The sequence below is a fragment of the Mobula birostris genome, chromosome 11 (assembly GCF_030028105.1).
Source record: "Mobula birostris isolate sMobBir1 chromosome 11, sMobBir1.hap1, whole genome shotgun sequence".
Classification (NCBI taxonomy): domain Eukaryota; kingdom Metazoa; phylum Chordata; class Chondrichthyes; order Myliobatiformes; family Myliobatidae; genus Mobula; species Mobula birostris.
The window spans coordinates 60,713,724-60,731,129 of NC_092380.1; the positions used below are offsets into that span (position 1 = coordinate 60,713,724).

At 39.8% G+C, this 17,406-nt stretch overlaps 1 protein-coding gene across 4 annotated transcripts in view; it reads left to right on the forward strand.

The window, feature by feature from the left end:
• The window catches only part of nap1l4b (nucleosome assembly protein 1-like 4b), a 122,185-nt gene that overhangs the window by 102,596 nt on the left and 2,183 nt on the right, over positions 1-17,406 (forward strand). Inside the window, exon 15 of one of the 4 annotated variants that reach the window (XM_072272303.1) lies at positions 3,082-3,121. The exons of the other annotated variants lie outside the window; for them this stretch is intronic. Within the exon in view, the coding sequence (XP_072128404.1) occupies positions 3,082-3,087 (6 nt within the window). The 3' untranslated portion in view covers positions 3,088-3,121. Of the gene's footprint in view, positions 1-3,081; positions 3,122-17,406 lie in introns of those variants that run through there. 4 annotated transcript variants of the gene reach the window in all.

The following is a 17,406-nucleotide window of genomic DNA, read 5'->3' on the forward strand; positions in this document are numbered from 1 at the left end:
GTGGTCATTAATTGCAGTGACTGTGGAACATTGTTCAGAAAGTTTCAGGAGCTTTAAATGCTGTTCTCATTTTTTTTTAAACCTTAACAGGTTTATTCCGCATAAAACTCTGATCTTTACAAAAATCAGATCAAACCATTAATGATGAAACATTGACCTCAAAATTGAGATTCTTATTCTTTTCTGGGCAGTCAATACTTTAGGGCAAACCTTGTGTTTAGTAAGAACAGTCCTGTTTTATTTTTGCAACCCTGCTCCTTCAGTACAAGTCCTGCTGAACTTGTCTTTCAAATCAACTATTCAGTGTTCATTTCTGCAGTTGGAAAGGAGTTTCACCTTCCTGTCCCTGATACCCCAGACTGAACCTGAACTGTTTTAAAATGACAAACTGCAATGCAGTTTTTTGAGGGGGTGAGTATATTTTAACCATTGGGATTGAAGAACTATCAGCAGCTGGGTAACTTTGTTATGATTTGATTACTTTAACCCAGCTTTTTCAACTTTTGATTTGGAATCTTCAGTCCATCTTTTATGTTTCAATTATGACATTTTCACTGATTCCACTAATACAAGACTTAATCCATCAAACCACTATTAATCAAACAACTAAGTAACTTCTATTAGATAAAAATAGTGCAGTGCATGCTCCAGATGTTTCAGTTAAGTTCGAATTTCATTGTTTAAAGATGCTAAAAGGGAACCCAGTTAAATATCATCCTTTCGATGAGCAATTTAGACTTTTAAACTTGTTTGGAATTTTATTTTTCAGTTCTTTTGAAGTTGCTTTAGTCTTCCCTAAGTAAAATGGCACAATGATATTTGTAATCTTGCCTAGGGCACTAATAGTTTTCAGTTCCAGCAGCAAAGAAAACTGAAGAATTCATGAGTTGGTTAAATCACTTCAGATAGAATAGACAGTTTTCCAGTGACTTAAGGCGTCATTAAGTATAGGCCCTAGATCTGAGATAATTTACCAAAGAATCAAAAGAAACATTACAAAAAGGCACATCTAAACACTTGTATTTCCTCAGCTGCATCCTTTCATACAAATCTTTATACCCTTTCCAAATTGTAGTTCTCAGAATTGGATTCCATATTTGGCATCAAGGTTTTGTGCAGCAGTCAGGCCATTGATATTAAACTAATAATATGTTTAAAATGATCAACTCTGTTCTTAATGCCTCTGTAATAACTATCTTTAATTTTCTCACTATCTAGGATGCACATCTGAAGCGAATGATTTATCTGCTTGCAGATTTTCTAGTGCTAACTCTTTTATCTCAGAAAATGTGGGAATCTTCTTATTTAATATAGAATCATGAGGCCCTCCATTGGTCAGGGTCAACCATAGAAACTGTGTCCTAGCTGTCTGTGACACACAAGCCATAACAGTAAGATAGGAGAGCAAAGTGTTGCCCATGTATTAGGCTCACCCCCTCCCTACAGCTGTTGAATGCAAAGGAATGGCAGAGACCAATACAGTTTGGCACCAGTGGCGTCACGGGTAAAGTCACAGTAAAACTGCCTTAGTGGCTCCGGCTCCGGAATTTTCCTCAGGCACTTACTTTCGAAGCCTTCCCTGTGAGTGGTATAGCCACAAGGCAGTGTAGATTTGAAATCAGAGTTTTCCTTCTCCTAGATAAGCTGCCAACCTTGGCTGACGAGCCCCCATCTGTCCAAATTGACTGGCTTAAGGTGCTTGTAACCTGCTTTTGCCCCCTTCTTCTGTCAGAGGCTATTGGAGATGCAAGCCATTGGGAGCATTTAGTAGGTAGTGGGACCTTACCCACCCCCCTCCCCACCCCCTCCGGCTATAACAACCTTAAGGACCCATTAGCTCACCCCTTCAATAGCCACTCCACTTAACCTAACTTTTTTATTGGCCCTTGCTAAATGCCTAATTATGTACATCCAACATCTCCTTAAGAACTGTGGTGTGCAGAATTTCCTAACAGCCCCCGTTGAACACTCTCCCACTACGCAATCCAACGTCTCCTCAGAAACTGTGGTGCACAGAATACATTTCCATAGGCGGTATACTCTGCATAACGTGCTGTGTTCCTCACAATTTGTGGTTTGGCTATATTACATTTTGGTCTATCTACAGTTACAGTGGTGTATATCTAACACCTTTTTAATAGACTTTTTGAAAGAGGATAAACAACTACATTTAAATAGTTATTACAAGGCAGATATTTGAGGTGGCTATGCTAATGTGCAGTAGAAATGAATAAAGTGCCGGTACATTTATCCTGTTTTTCTATGCTTCATTGAACTTGCAGCCCAGTTAGAGTAGTTACAATTGTGTAAGCAATTCTACTAGAACTTTTTTCGCCTTGTTTGATATGTGGAGTTGCATAGCTACCTTTTCCTTATTGAAACAGTACAAATAGAAATGCGATTTACCATTCATCGCTAGTTTTATCTTAAATGTTTTGAATAAAATTCACATTAATACTGAACAATTGAATTATTTTAACAAGTTATTTTCTATTTGTAAATTCACTGGATTGTTGTACAGATTAAGAAATCATGGAAAACAGTAATGTATACAACTTAAATTTTTTAAGTATTTATGGTATTGTGAGAAGAAATGGCTCAGTTTTTAATCGCCACGTTGCCATTGTTTTGGTATGTAGAAACTGGTCTGTATTTTCTGTCAGATTGGATAAGGGACTGGGGCTATTGTACCTTTAAATTGAAATCATAAGTGATTATGGGCATGTTTTAATAAAATACACTGTGTTCAAGAATTTTACCTCTGCATTATTGAGCAAAGACTGAAACATATTTTAAATACATTTAGAGCAAAGTTTAGGTGACTAGCAAAATGTGCCTCTGTTCCAAACAGTCATTTACTTTTATGTATTTTTAATACAAGTAAGTGTAATTGTGTAGACTTGGATTATGAATATTGGTATCCAATCTGACCAAGTCTCAGTAATTGCTGACTCTCCCTAACATATCTTCTGTGTTGCTATGCTGTTTGGGCTCAGTATCTGGTAGGTTTGAAAACCTTTTAGAGTTTACCTAGCCCTGATTGATACTGACTTATTTTGTTCTGAATTTTCCCCTGCTTAGGTGTAATTCATGTCTCAGTAAAACAATTGTACGTTCCTAGGTAAGGGAATTTTCTGCCTTATTTCTCTGATCACCATTTGCTTAACATTTGCTCTGTATCTTTAATCACAGTTGAACTCATTAAGGCTGATCCAGTTTGGAATTCTTTTACTATTTTAATGTTTGTCTCAACAATAATTTAAGGCTGTTTTGAGTTAGCTCTGTAATTGTTTCATATAATTTCATCTTCTGGTTTGTTTTGTGGAAATTATCCCTTTCATATTAAAAGTATATATCTAAAAGTGTAATTAGTTTTAAGTTAAACATTTTGGTGTTTAAACTGACATTGTAAACTGAATTTTAATGCTTGAAGATGCTTAAATAAATTGGAGAAAGGCTTTAAAATCACCGGTGATTGGTATTCAAATGTTTTAAATGGCCTTTCTAAAACAGAAATATTTAAAAATCATCTTGGTCCAGTCTGAAGACCTGAAGTACATTTAATCTTTAAGCAGCATTTTTGTCATCATAGATGCTGATGCAACAAAGCACTGCAGTAGTTTGACACCAGTTCTTAATATTGGTAATAAGACCATAAGACATAGGAGCAGAATTGGGCCATTCAGCCCAACAAGTCTGCTCTGCCATTTCATCATGTCTGCAATTCTCCTGCTTTCTGCCTGTAATCTTTGATGCCCTGACTAACGAAGAACCTATCGATATTAAATATACTGACTAGCTTGGCCTCCACAGATGTCTGTAGGAGTGAATTCCCCTCTGTCTAAAGAAATTCCTCCTTATCTCTGTTCTAAATGGGAATCCCTCTACTCTGGGGCTGTACCCTCTTGCTCACTATAGGAAATGTCCTTTCCACATCCACTCTAAGCCTTTCAATATTCGATAGGTTTCACTGAGTCCCCCCACCCCCCCCATTCTTCTAAACACCATTGAGGACTTATAAAGCCTCAGCGTTACATCCTTGCTCTTATATTCTATTCCTTGTAAAATGAGTGCTAACATTGCATTTGCCTTCCTTACCACTGAATTCCTTGCTTACAAGTTAGCCTTTAGGGAATCTTGCATGAGGACTCCTAAGTCCCTTTGACCTCTGATTTTTTTTTAATTTTTTCTCCCCATTTAGAAAAAAAGACTACACCTTTTCCTTTCTACCAAAGTACGTGATCATCCACTTCCATACACTATATTTCTTCTGCTACTTTGCCCATTTTTCTAAGTCCTTCTGCAGACACCCTGCTTCTTTATCACTACCTGCCCCTCCACCTATCTTTGTATCGTCCATAAACTTGGCCATAAAGCCATCAATCCCATCATCTAAATCATTAACACATAATGTGAAAAGAAGCATTCCCAGCATCAACTGCTGTCAAACATCACTAGTCACCAGCAGCTAACTAGAAAAGGCCTCCATATTCCCACCCTTTGCCTCCTGCCACTCAGCCAGTCTTCTATCCATGCAGCTGTCTTTTCTATAATAACATGGACTCTTACCTTGTTAAACAGCCTCATGTGCAACATGTGAAAAGCTTCTGAAAATCTAAGTAAACGACATCCACTGACTCACCTTTGTGTATCCTGTCTGTTATTCCCTCAAATAATTCCAACAGTTTTGTCAGGCAAGATTTCCTCTTAAGGAAGCCGTGCTTACTTTGGCCTATTTTTATCATGTTCCTCTGAGTAGCCCAAAAACTTGTCCTTAATAAGGGACTCCAACGTCTGAAGTCAGGCTAACTGGCCTATAACTTATTTCTTGCCTCCCTCCCTTAAAGAGTGGAGTCCTCTGAAACCAGAATCTAGTGATTCTTGAAAGATCATCACTAAAGCTTGCACAATCTCTTCAGATACCTCTTTTAGAACCCTGCAATGTAATTCATCTGGTCTATTTGACTTATCTACCTGCAGACATTTGAGCTTTCCAAGCACCCTTCTCCTCAGTAATAGAAACTGCACTCACTTCTGGCCCCGACACTTGAATCTCTGGCATACTGCTGGTGTCTTCCACAGACTTATTAAGTTCATCTGCTATTTCTCTGTCCCCCATTTACAGAAGTCCGATATCCACTCTTGCCTCTCTTTTACTCTTTATATATCTGGGGAAAAAAATTTTGGTATCCTCTTTTATATTATTGGCTTACTTACCTTCATATTTTATCTTCTCTCTCCTTACGGCCTTTTTAGTTGCCTTCTGGTGATTTTTAAAAGCTTCTCAATTCTCAAACATCTTCCCAATCCTCAAACTTCCCATTATTTTTTGCTATATTATATGCCTTCCCTTTTGAATACATTATTGTCTTAAGGATGTAACTATCCTGCACCTGCCAAATTGGCCCCAGAAACTGTTCTGTCTTGCTAGTGTCCCCTTCCAATTAATTTTAGCTAGCTCCTCTCTCATGCCTCTGTAATTCCCTTTACTAAACTGTAATACTAATACATCTGACTTTAGTTTCTACTTCTCAAACTGCAGGGTGAGATTCTATCAGATTATGATCATTGCCTCCTAAGGATTCCTTTATCTTAAGTTTCCTAATCAAATCTAGTTTATTACACAACATCCAGTCCAGAATTGTCTTTTCCCTAATGTGCTCAATACAAGCTGCTCTAAAAAGCCATCTCGTAGGCATTCTACAAATATCCTTTCTCGGGATTCAGCACTTAGCTGATTTTCCCAGTCTACCTGCATATTGAAATCTCCCATGACTTTTGAAACATTACCCTTTTTTCATGCCTTTTCTATCTCTGTTGTAATTTGTATCCCCTGTCCTAGTTACAGTTAGAAGACCTATATGTAACTTCCATCATGGTATTTCTACCCTTGCAGTTTCTTAACTCTACCCACATGGATTCTACGTCTTCCAATCCTATGTCACCACTTTCTAAGGATTTGATGTAATTTTTTTTTTTTACCAACAGAACTACCTTGTCCCTCTACCTATCTGCTTGTCCTTTCAGCCACTACTCAGTGATGCACAAGATAATCATACCTGCAATCTGTAATTGTGCTACAAGACCATCTACATTATTTCGATTACTGCGTGCATTCAAATATAACACCTTCAGTTCTATTTTCATTACCCTTTTCGATTTTGACCCCATGTTTCCTCTGATATTTTATGTGTGCTGTTTTGTTTGACTTTATTCATGTATGGTTGAATGACAGTTAAACTTGATGTTACTCTTCAACTCGTCCAACTGACTGCAATTTTGCCCATCATCTATCTATCCTTCCTCACAGTCTTATTACACACTGCATCTGCTTGTACACTAGCTGCCCCATCCTCAGCCTTGACACTCTGGTTCCCATCCCCCTGCCAAATTAGTTTAAACCCTCCCCAACATCTTTAGCAAATGTGCCCACAGGGATATCAGACCCCTTGGATTCAGTTGTAGTCTGTCCTTTTGAAACCTGAAGTCTGAAACCCTCTCCCCGGTACAGATTCCTCAGCCATGCATTCAGCTTCCAGATCATCCTATTCTTACCCTCACTGGCACATAGTATAGGCTGCAATCCACAGATTACTACCCAGAGATTGTTCTTTTCAGCTTTCTACCCAACTCTCTATATTTTCTCCTCAAGACCGCTTTTCCTCTCTGTGTCATTGGTACCGATATGTATTGTGATTTCTGACTGATCACCCTACCCCTTTAGAATGCTGTGGACCCAATCTGAGACATCCCTGACCCTGGCCACATGGGAGGTAACATATCATGTACGTGTCTCTTTCAGGTCTACAGAATCTCCTGTCTGCTCCTCTAACTATGGAATCTCTTGTCACTACTGCACTCCTCTTCTTCCTCCTCCCCTTCTGAGCCACAGAGCCAGATTCGATGCCAGAAACCTGGTCACTACTGACTTCCCCCTAGTAGAAGTTCCTCCTCCCCCTCCCCTCAACAGTATACAAAGTGGAATGCTCATTATTGAGGGGAACAGCCACATGGATACTCTGTCAGGAGAGGGAAGGAGATATTGGCAGCCAGTGCAGTGTCCCAGGTACCTGCCTCCTGCAACTTAGGGTTACTACCCCTCTGTGTACAGATATTCAGCATTACAAATGATGTTGGGAACTATCAATCCAGTTCACGCAGCCATTTAACATTCGGCTTTTTTTAAACCAGGCTGGTTAGACCCTGGAATCTTCAGGGACTCCAGTAAGTTAATACAATGGGAATACCTGTTTAGTGCACTTCATTAAGACATATGAAATTACTTAGTACTTCAGCCTTGTATTGTGGTCTAGTATTTAAGTATATTATTGAAAATGTAGTATTCTTTGCTGCCATCATCCTTGACTACCTGTGGTCAGTTTACCATATATTGTTCACATTCATTTATTTTAAGACTTTTGTGCAGTAATATGTATGGTTTGTTATTTCTAATGTTGTTCCTCAAGCTCATTTATGCATGTACATTTGCCCATACCATCTGTTGTAGAATTTGTTGTTCTTTTCACTGAAGATAGTACTATATGACCTTGACTGTGTGTTTGGGATCATTGTCCTGCTGCAGAATGAAGTTGGGACTGATCAGATGCCTCCTTAATGATAATGCATGTTGGATGAGAATCTGCTTATACTTCTCAGCATAGAGGATTCCATTATTCCAATGAAGTTGGTGATTCCAGATCACCAACTCCATTTGTGGAAGTGCAGTCTCAAAACTGCATGGAGCCTCCGCCATGCTTCACTGTTGGCTGCAGGCATTACTCCATTTGTGGAAGTGCAGTCTCAAAACTGCATGGAGCCTCCGCCATGCTTCACTGTTGGCTGCAGGCATTCATCCATGTAGAGCTCTCCAGCTCTTCCACGGACAACCTTCCTTCTGTTTGAACCAAAAATTTCAAATTTTGTCTCATCAATCCCGAGCACTTGCTGCATGTTCAGCACCCCAGTCCTTGTGTTTGTGCATAGGCAAGTCTATGGCTTTGCTTCCACTTCAAAGGAACCTATTTGGCAGTAACTTTTTCATAAAGACCACATCTGACAGGAGGACTTTCGACTGCAGAGGAGTGTACTTGGGTTCCAGTGGTTTCTGAGAGCTTGGAGCTAATTGCAATACTGGACGACTTCTGATTTTGAAGGGACATCAGTTTGATATATCTCTTGTCTGTTGCTCTCAGTTTCTTTGGCCAACCACTGCATTTCTGGTCTTCAAGCTTGCCTGTTTCTTGGTGCTTCTTAGAAGAGTTTGAACAGCAGATCTTGAAACTCCTGTATACCATGAAGTTTCTGCTTTGGAGAGACCTTGCTGATGCAGAATGAACACCTTGTATCTTGTTGCTGTGCTCACTCTTAATATGCTGAAAGAATTGATGATTTGAAGATTAAATTATCACATCTGCCACACCCTCACCTTTTAGTTTAGTTGTCCTTCGCCCAGGTTGATTTCTTCTACACCCATTTCTGCTTCAGTTAATCAGTTTAGTTCTTTCAAATTATTATGCCATTGATCATTAGCATCAAGTTTTTATCTTTGTTTAATCGTGCACTGGGCTGTAAACCCACAAGGTAATCAAGTTTTTATTTGAAAGTAACTTAATATGTTACTTTCTTTAACAAAGTACAAAAACTTCTCTTAACATTTAACTTCTGGAAAATGAATGGAAATCTAAAATTTGCTCTATTTTACTAACATAATACAGAAGACAAAAAATAAACATCTAAAGCTAAATTTACATAAAAATCTAGGATGCCTAAGACTTGCACAGTACTGATTCGGCAATCTTGAGATGTTACATGTGGTAACTAGCAGGTTGTTTCTTCTGCCCTTGACCAAGGGTCTTCACCAGTTGCAGAAGCTTCTGAGATATCTTAAAAGCATTCTGACTTGAACGTTTAATGCTGTTCATCCCCTTCTGTTTAGCTGTGTTGCTAATGAAATGAGACGTACCTATGTGTGTTGTGAGTTTAGTATTTTTGGCTAATAGATTGGTTGGTTGATATTAGATTGAGTGATCTAATTTGACCACCAAACTGCAAGTGCTAGAAAGGTTTTGCAGTTTTTTCTTTATCTGATAACTTAGTCATTACTCCTTGATTTTCTACAACATAGTTGCTTGTCCAAGGCATCAAATCAGTCGTAATATGGAATCTCAACGCGAGGAATTCTGCAGATGCTGGAAATTCAAGCAACACACATCAAAGTTGCTGCCAGACAGCATCTCTAGGAAGAGGTACAGTCGACGTTTCAGGCCAAGACCCTTCGTCAGGACAAAGGGTCTCGGCCTGAAACGTCGACTGTACCTCTTCCTAGAGATGATAATATGGAATCTGTTAGGTCGAAATTAAACCAGAAAAAATTAAAAAGCTTCTGTGAAATACACTGTTGTGTCCGTTAGGTATTTTACAACAGTACTCCAATCTTTCTGCATGTAAGCAACTGTTCTTTTTTAAACTTGCCATAGTGAGATTTGAAATTCAAATTTGATACGCAGTAGTGCTGCTACTGTACACACCTATTTCCCAGATATAGTATTACACAAGTGCCAAATGAATTGGTTTGTAATTAATATGGTTTGCTTTCATTTTCACCATTTTGTGAACACCAGTTGTATTGTGGGTTCCAGGGCAGGCGGGCAATATGGAATTCTGTTTAATATCCCTTCAGAATATTAGAACTCAGCTATTAGGTATCAGGTATAAATTACCACAAGATTTCATGCCTTCGCCTTCCAAGTGAATGCTAAAGGAGTGAGATCAATGTTAAGACATTCTGTCTTTTAGTGAGATTGAACTTGTGGTATCCAACATTTGTTTCTTTGGGATTCAGTGTGGAAGCAGTACAAAGGAAGCCTGGCACATGGGAATTTGTCTTGAAACATGCTATCATGTAGGTCTTGCAAACAATGTAAATAAGCTCCACAAAACTTATTCTGATTACCCTGTCAGGATTTCTGGTATTGAATAAAGTTTTGCCCTCTGAGTTGTAATTCATAATTGGGATCCATCGAATACTTCTAGAGCAATTTTGGCACAACTCTTTTTAAAGGCATTTCTTGAAACGTGACCTGAAACTTGGTTTGGGGAAGAAATTGAGAACTACCTTGGGTCTGCCATTGCAGGTTCTACATTTTCTCATGCTTCCTCTGTCACAGGCTGCTCTGTTACAGTTGGGGTTGTTCTGGGAACTTCTCGCAAGCCAACTGAGAGCAGGCAAGTGTGGTGTGTGACCAGATGAGAGAGCAGGCTGTTGGCATTGTGAGTGTAAACTGAATAGATCAATCAAGAGTGTGGTATGCAAGCCATGTGTTTTCACCATTCCTTCAACAGATGAAATGATTACTGCAGAACATTAAAAGTTTAATATTTATCTCTTAATGAAGATGACTCTATTCATTGTCTTAAAACTGTCAGCTTTAGGCTTTAAAGTGATGCAGGTTTACGGAATCATCCATGACGCGCACTGTTCTGTCAAATGCATATCGAGTTCCCTGTAGTCCAAGACAGCACAAGTGCTGAAGTGTGCTTATGAGACAGCTATGTACAATACTTAATCTTACTACACCAAATTGAGCATTGGTCTGCTACTCTCTGCCAAAACTGCCCATAGTTGTACAGTTATCTTTGAATGGAAAGGTATCTTCAAGTTTAAGGAAGGTATGACAAGGGAACAGCTGACTGTTTTTATTCTTTATTTCACCTGGGAGATACGAGTAGGCCAAGAGTCTTGCTGAAAAGATCAATCGTTTATTCTACAGGTTTCTACCATTACCTAATCCTTCAACCTAAGCTTGCCTCCAATGTTCCAATTTATAAAGTGTATCCTTTCTGTGTTTCTCTTTGACATTTTTACTTTGTTCCTTTCACCTCCCTTCCACATATTTGATTTCATTTCTAATAAAGTGCTGACTAAATGATCCTTGATGCATGCTTTCTAGCTTCAGTTCCCACCCACCTACTCATGCTAAGTATCATGCTGTCATTCTGAAGATGCTTAGTTTGAAAGAAATGCTCACGTTGGTTTCCTTTTCCTTCAACACATTGAGCATATTCTTTAGTCGTTCAGTACCCATCATTCCTGTAAATGTGCTCATTGATGGGGAGGATTTGCCTGTGATGGATGGGCTATATCCACCATATTTTTAGACTTTTTCTTTCTTGGAAATTGATGTTTCTGTACCAGGCCATCATACAACCAGTCAGGATACTTTTCACCCTACATCTATAGAAACTTGTCAAAATTTTAGATGAAATGCGGGATCTACACAAACTTTAATAAAGTAGAGGCATGGCTGTGCTGGTCTCTGAAATGATAATGCCGAGAAATTTTAGGTTACTGACTGGCTCCACTGCTGGTGCCCTAAAGAGAACTGGCTCATAGACCTCCGATGACTTCCTCCTGTAGTCAATAATAGGCTTTACTGATGTTGAGTGAGAAGTTTTTGTTATAGCACAATTCAACTAGATTTTTAATCTCCCTCCTATATGCTGATTTATCACCACCTTTGAGAATGCTTTTGTGTTTGTTTGTTAGTTGAACAAGCTGTTCAATTTCCTGCTCCCTTTCAATTTTTTTTTGTTTTTCTGAAATCGGTATGTTAGGTGATATTCAGTAGTTCCACAAATTTTCGCATGCAGCAGCAAAGTCCCAAGAGTGTCAGATTATGGGGATTTACTGAACTGTTTGATAAATTTGGTTCTTTGTGATGCATGTAATGGAGTGGATACAGGCAAATCAGTAGATGTGTATTTTGATTTCCACAGGCTTTTTATGACCTTCTATAATGAAGGTTGTGATGAAAATTAAGGGTTCATTGTATTGAGGTTAATAAAACAACATGGATGTTTTAAATGACAAAAGTAAACCAGTCATTTGGATGTCAGTGTTAATAGCCAAGACCCCCTACATTGATTTCTCTGGCAATTCCTACTTGCTGTCTCACTTAAAGGAACTTGTAATATTGAATCAAGTTTTGCTGATGCGAGTATGAGAAATAAATACCTAAGTAGATTTAAACAGGTTAAAATGGGTTGATGTAGTATAATGTGTAGAAATGAAGTTAACTACTTTGGGGACCTTTAAAAACAAAAGCAAAATATTTAAATGTGAGATAAGTGACTGGTATTCAGAGAGGTCTTGAGTATCCTTTTCCACAAGTATAATTTGTCCTGCATACACAGTAAGCAATTAGTAAGGCAAATTGGACAATAATAAACCTTGCTACAACTACGCATCCCAACTACTGTACTCAGTACGTTGATCTACAAAAGTCAATGTGCCTAAAACTTTCTTTACGACCCTTTCTACCTGTAACACAACTTTTAATGAATTATAGACCTCTATTGCCAAACACCTTCGTTCTGCCACACTCCTCGGTGACCTACCACTATCTCTGTAAGACCCTGGTCCTCCCAATATGCAACACCTTACACTTGTCTGCATTAAATTCCATCTGGTTCAGATCCCACTGCAAGCTTTGATAGTCTTCCTTGCTGTCCACTATACCCCCAATCTTGGTGTCAACCGCAAACTTGTTGATCTAGTTAACCATATTTATCATCTAGATCATTGATATAGATGAAAAACAACAATGGACCCAGCAACAATTCCTGCAGCACATCACTAGTCACATGCCTCCAGTCAGAGAGGCAACCGTCTACTACCACTCTCTAGCTTCTCCCACAAAGGTAATGTCTAATCCAATTTACTACCTCATCTTGAAAGCCAAGCGACCATCCTCCCATCTGGGACTTGTCAAATTCTTTACTGAAGTCTACATTGACAATATCCATTGCCTTTCCTTCATCAACTTCACTGGTAGCTTTCTCGAAAAACTCTTATCAGATTGGTTAGACAGGAGCTACCATACACAAAGCCAAGCTGACTATCATGAATCAGTTCCTTTCTATCCAAATACTCATATATCTGGTCCCTTAGAATACCTTCTAATAACTCCCGCTACTAATGCCAGGATAATCGGCCTATAATTTTCTGGCTTATTCTCAGAGCCATTCTTAAACAGCGGAACAAATTTAGCTATCCTCCAATACCTCACCTATTGCTGAGGATGATTTAAATATCTCTGCTAGGGCCCTTGCAATTTCTGCACTTACTTCCTATAGGGTTCAAGGGCCTGGGGGTTTGTCCACCCTAATTTGCCTCAAGATAGTAAACACCACCTCCTCTGTAATCTGGATAGGGTCCATGACCTCAAAGCTGCTTTGCCTCACTCTGTAGATTGTGTACATCTTGAGTAAATACGGATGCAAAAACTCAAATTAAGATCTCCCCCATCTCATTTGGCTCCACATAGATTCCCATTTTGATTTTCCAGAGGACCACTGCTGTCCCTTGCTATCCTTTTGCTCTTATCATATCTGTAGAAGCCCTTAGGATTCTCCTTCACATTGTCTGCTAGAGCAGCCTCATGCTTTTTTTTAAGCCCTCCTGATTTCTTTCTCAAGTACCTAAGGACCAGACATCCTTTTCCATGATTACCTTGAAACTAATGGCATTACCACTAGAAGCAAACTGTTCCCCTACACAAACTTATGTCATCTGCCCAGTCTTATTCCCTAATTGGAGATCTACTATCACACTCTTTCATTTGGGACCTCTACATAATGATCAGGGAAACTTTCCGAAGCATACTGTCCTATCCAGCCCTTTTACAGTATGGAGTCCCAGCCAATATATGGAAAATTAAAATCACCTACTGTCACAACATAATGTTTCTTGCAACAGTCTGCAATTTCTACAAATTCGCTCCTCTGAATCCGGTGGATTGTTGGGCGGTCTATAATAAAATTCCATTAATGTGATCGTATTCCTCAGTTCTACCCCATAAAGCCTCACTAGACGAGCTCTCCAATCTGTCCTTACTGAGAACTGCTATGACATTTGCCTTGACTCATACCAACACTTCCCCTTTAATCCCTTCCGCTTTATCATGTCTGAAACAGCAGAACCCTGAACATTGAACTGTTAGTCCTGTCCTTCCTGCAACCAAGTCTCACGAATAGGTACATTGTCATAATTCCACATGTTGATCCATGCCCTTAACTCATCTGCCTTTCCTGCAATTCTCCTTGCATTGAAGTACAAAGTTTGTATGTGCAGCTCAGAACATTAGTCCCCCCCCCCCCCCCCCCATGTTCAACTTTTTGATTCATGACTTTGTGTGTAGACTTAACATCTTTCTTCACAACCACTCCAATATTTTTTCTGGCACTCGGGCTCCCATCCCTCTGCAATTTTAATATTTGTCCCCCTCCAGTTCAGGTGTATACTATCCCTTCTGTAGAGGTCCTACCTTCCCTGGGAGAGAGCCCAATGATCCAAAAAATCTTGAAGTCCTCACTAGTACGTGACATGGGTAGCAATCCTGAGATCACAACCTTGGAGGTCCTATCCTTTAACTTAACACCTAACTCCTTGAACTCACTTTGCCGAACATCGTCCCTCTTCCTTCCTATGTAATTGGTACCTCTATGGACCACGACCTCTGGCTGCCTACCCTCTCATGTAATAATGCTGAGGACTCGATCCAAGATGTCCTGGACCCTGGCACCCGGGGGGCAACGTACCATCTGGGAATCTGGTTCTTGTCCACAGAACCTCCTTTCTGTTCCCCTAACTCATAAATCCTCTATCACCACAGCTTGCCTCTTCTCCCCCCTATCCTCTGCTAGGTCATCTCTTCCCCCACCCCTCTCCCCAACAGTATCCAAAGTGGTATACCTGTTGTTGAGGGGGTGGCCACAGTGATATTCTGCACTGGTTGCTTAACCCCCTTTCACCTCCTGACTGTCACCCAGTTTTCTGTGTCTTGCAGCTTGGTTGCAACTACCTCTCTGTATGTCCTGTCTATCACCTCCTTCAGCCTCCCGAACAATCTGAAGTTCATTCATTTCCAGCTCCAACTACATAACACAGAGCGTTAGAAACTGCAACTGGATGCACTTATTGCAGGTGAAGAAGTCATCAGTCACTGGTCTCCCTGCCATCCCCCATCCTGCAAGCACAGTGGTGTAGTGGTTAGCACAGCATATTATGTACAGGCAACCCAGGTTCAGTTTCTACCACTGCCTGCAAGGAGTTTGTACATTCTCCCCATGACTGCATGGGTTTTCTACAGGTGCTCCAGTTTCCTCCCCCAAAGACGTGCCAGTTGGTGGGTTAATTGGTCATAGTAAATTGTCAATAGACTGGCATTAAATTGGGGGGTTGCTGGATGCATGGCTTGAAGGGCCAGAAGGGCCTGTTCCGTGCTGTATCTCAATAAATAAACATTTAACTATCCTGCCTGGCATCCCTACTGCTCTAACCATGCAATTATAAAGAAAGAAACAATAAATAAACTGAAAGTCTACATAGAGCTTTTTGCCTTTTCTCACTGAAGCCTCATAGAGCTAAAGCCTCATGTGCCCACTGTTCACTCCAGTGAAGGGCGCTCCACTTGCCCTGCCTTATTCTTATTTGCCCTAGCTAATGAATTCTGATCTCTGGCCAATGTTCAAACGCCGCAACTCTCACAAAGCACTGTTTTTAAAGCACACTCGCAGACCTGTGTGAGTCACCATTTCTCTTGCTCCTCATCTCTTGGCTATTGTTCAAAACCTGAGATCATACTAGCAGTGTTTTAATTGTACTGGATAGATTGGATTTCTAGATTGATTGGAATGAAAGGATTTTTGAGGAAAGTTGAGCAATTTAGGCCGGTGATCTAGAATTTGTGAGTACTTCTCATAATGTTTGAAATCTTGACATTTGGTAGACCTTGTCACATGAAGAGGGCTTGATGGCTCTGAGACTGTATTCACTGGAATTCAGAAAAATGAGGGGTGACCTAGAAGAGTCTCATTTAAGATTGATATGAGCTATTTTTTGAGGGTGGTTGTTCTGTGGAATTCCCAACTTTAGAGTGCTTTGGTTCTGATTCATTATAAAATGAAGATGATAAAATAGGCTGAAGTTTCCTTAAGGGGAAATCTTGCCTGACAAATCTGTTGAAATTCATTGAGGAAATTACAGGCAGGATAGACAAAGGGGAGTCAGTGGATGTTGTTTACTTAGATTTTCAGAAGGCCTTTGACAAGGTGCCACACATAAGGCTGCTAAATAGAATTAGAGACTATTGTATTACAGGAAAGATACTAGTAAGGATAGAAGGTTGGCTGACTTGCAGGAGGCAGAGTGGAAATAAATATGCCTCTTTTGATTGGTGTTCCGGGGCTTGTGTTGGAACGGCTTTTTTTTCACGTTATACGTCAACAATTTGGCTGCCAGAATTGATGGCTTTATGGCCAAATTTGCAGCCGATACAAAGATAAGTAGAGGGGCGGGTAACGTTGAGGAAGGGGTGAGGAAGGACTTGTACAGAGTAGGAGAATAGACAAACAAGTGGCAGATGGAATATAATGTAGGGAAGTGTACAGTCATTTACTTTGGTAGAAGGAATAATGGCGTAGACTATTTTCTATGTATATAGGGAGAAAATTCAGAAATCATAGGTGCAAAGGGATTTGGGGCACCTCATGCAGGCTTCAATAAAGGTTAACTTGCAGATTAAGTTGATATTAAGGAAAGCAAATGCAATCGTAGCATTCCTGTCGAGAGGGCTGGAATATAAAACCAAGAATCTAATGCTGTGTCTTTATAAGGCAGTAGTCAGACAAAAGCCTCAGAATAGAGGTACGTCCATTTGGAACAGATGTGAGGAGGAATTCCTTCAGTCAGAAGGTTTTGAATCTGAAATTCATTTCCATATGTGGCTGTGGGGGCCAAGTCATTGGGTAAATTTAAAGCAGAGGTTGATAGGTTCTTGATTAGTCAGGGAGTCAAAGGTTATGGGGGGAAGGCAAAGGAATGGGGTTGAGAGGGATAATAAATCAGTCATGGGGAATGGCAAAGGAAACTGAATAGGCCAAATGGCCATATTTTGCTTTGATGTCTTACGGTCTAACGTTTGGAGTATTGTGAGCGGTTTATCTATGAAACAATGTGCTGGCGTTGGAGAGGGTCTAGAGAAGATTCACAAGAATGGTTATAGTTCTTGTGTTATCAAAGTTGCACATCAGTGTCTTTAAATCTCTGCAGTATTATAACATGACTGCAATATATTACTCCCTATCCTTTATCTTGAGGCTGATGTGCTTGGTTTTGTTTCATCTATCTGATCAAAGTCAAAACATCTCAATAGCTTTCATTCCTATTTGATGCTTGTAACTTAAGTTCCATGCATCCCAACCTCCAAATTACTCTCTTGCCCAATCTGTGTCAATCTGGTTTGTTATCACAAAATTAATCTCATTCCAATTCCACTGCAGTTTTGTTCCAGACTCCAATATCTGCAGTCTTGTCTTCTACAATAGGTTTGTTTTCTCTAACCTACC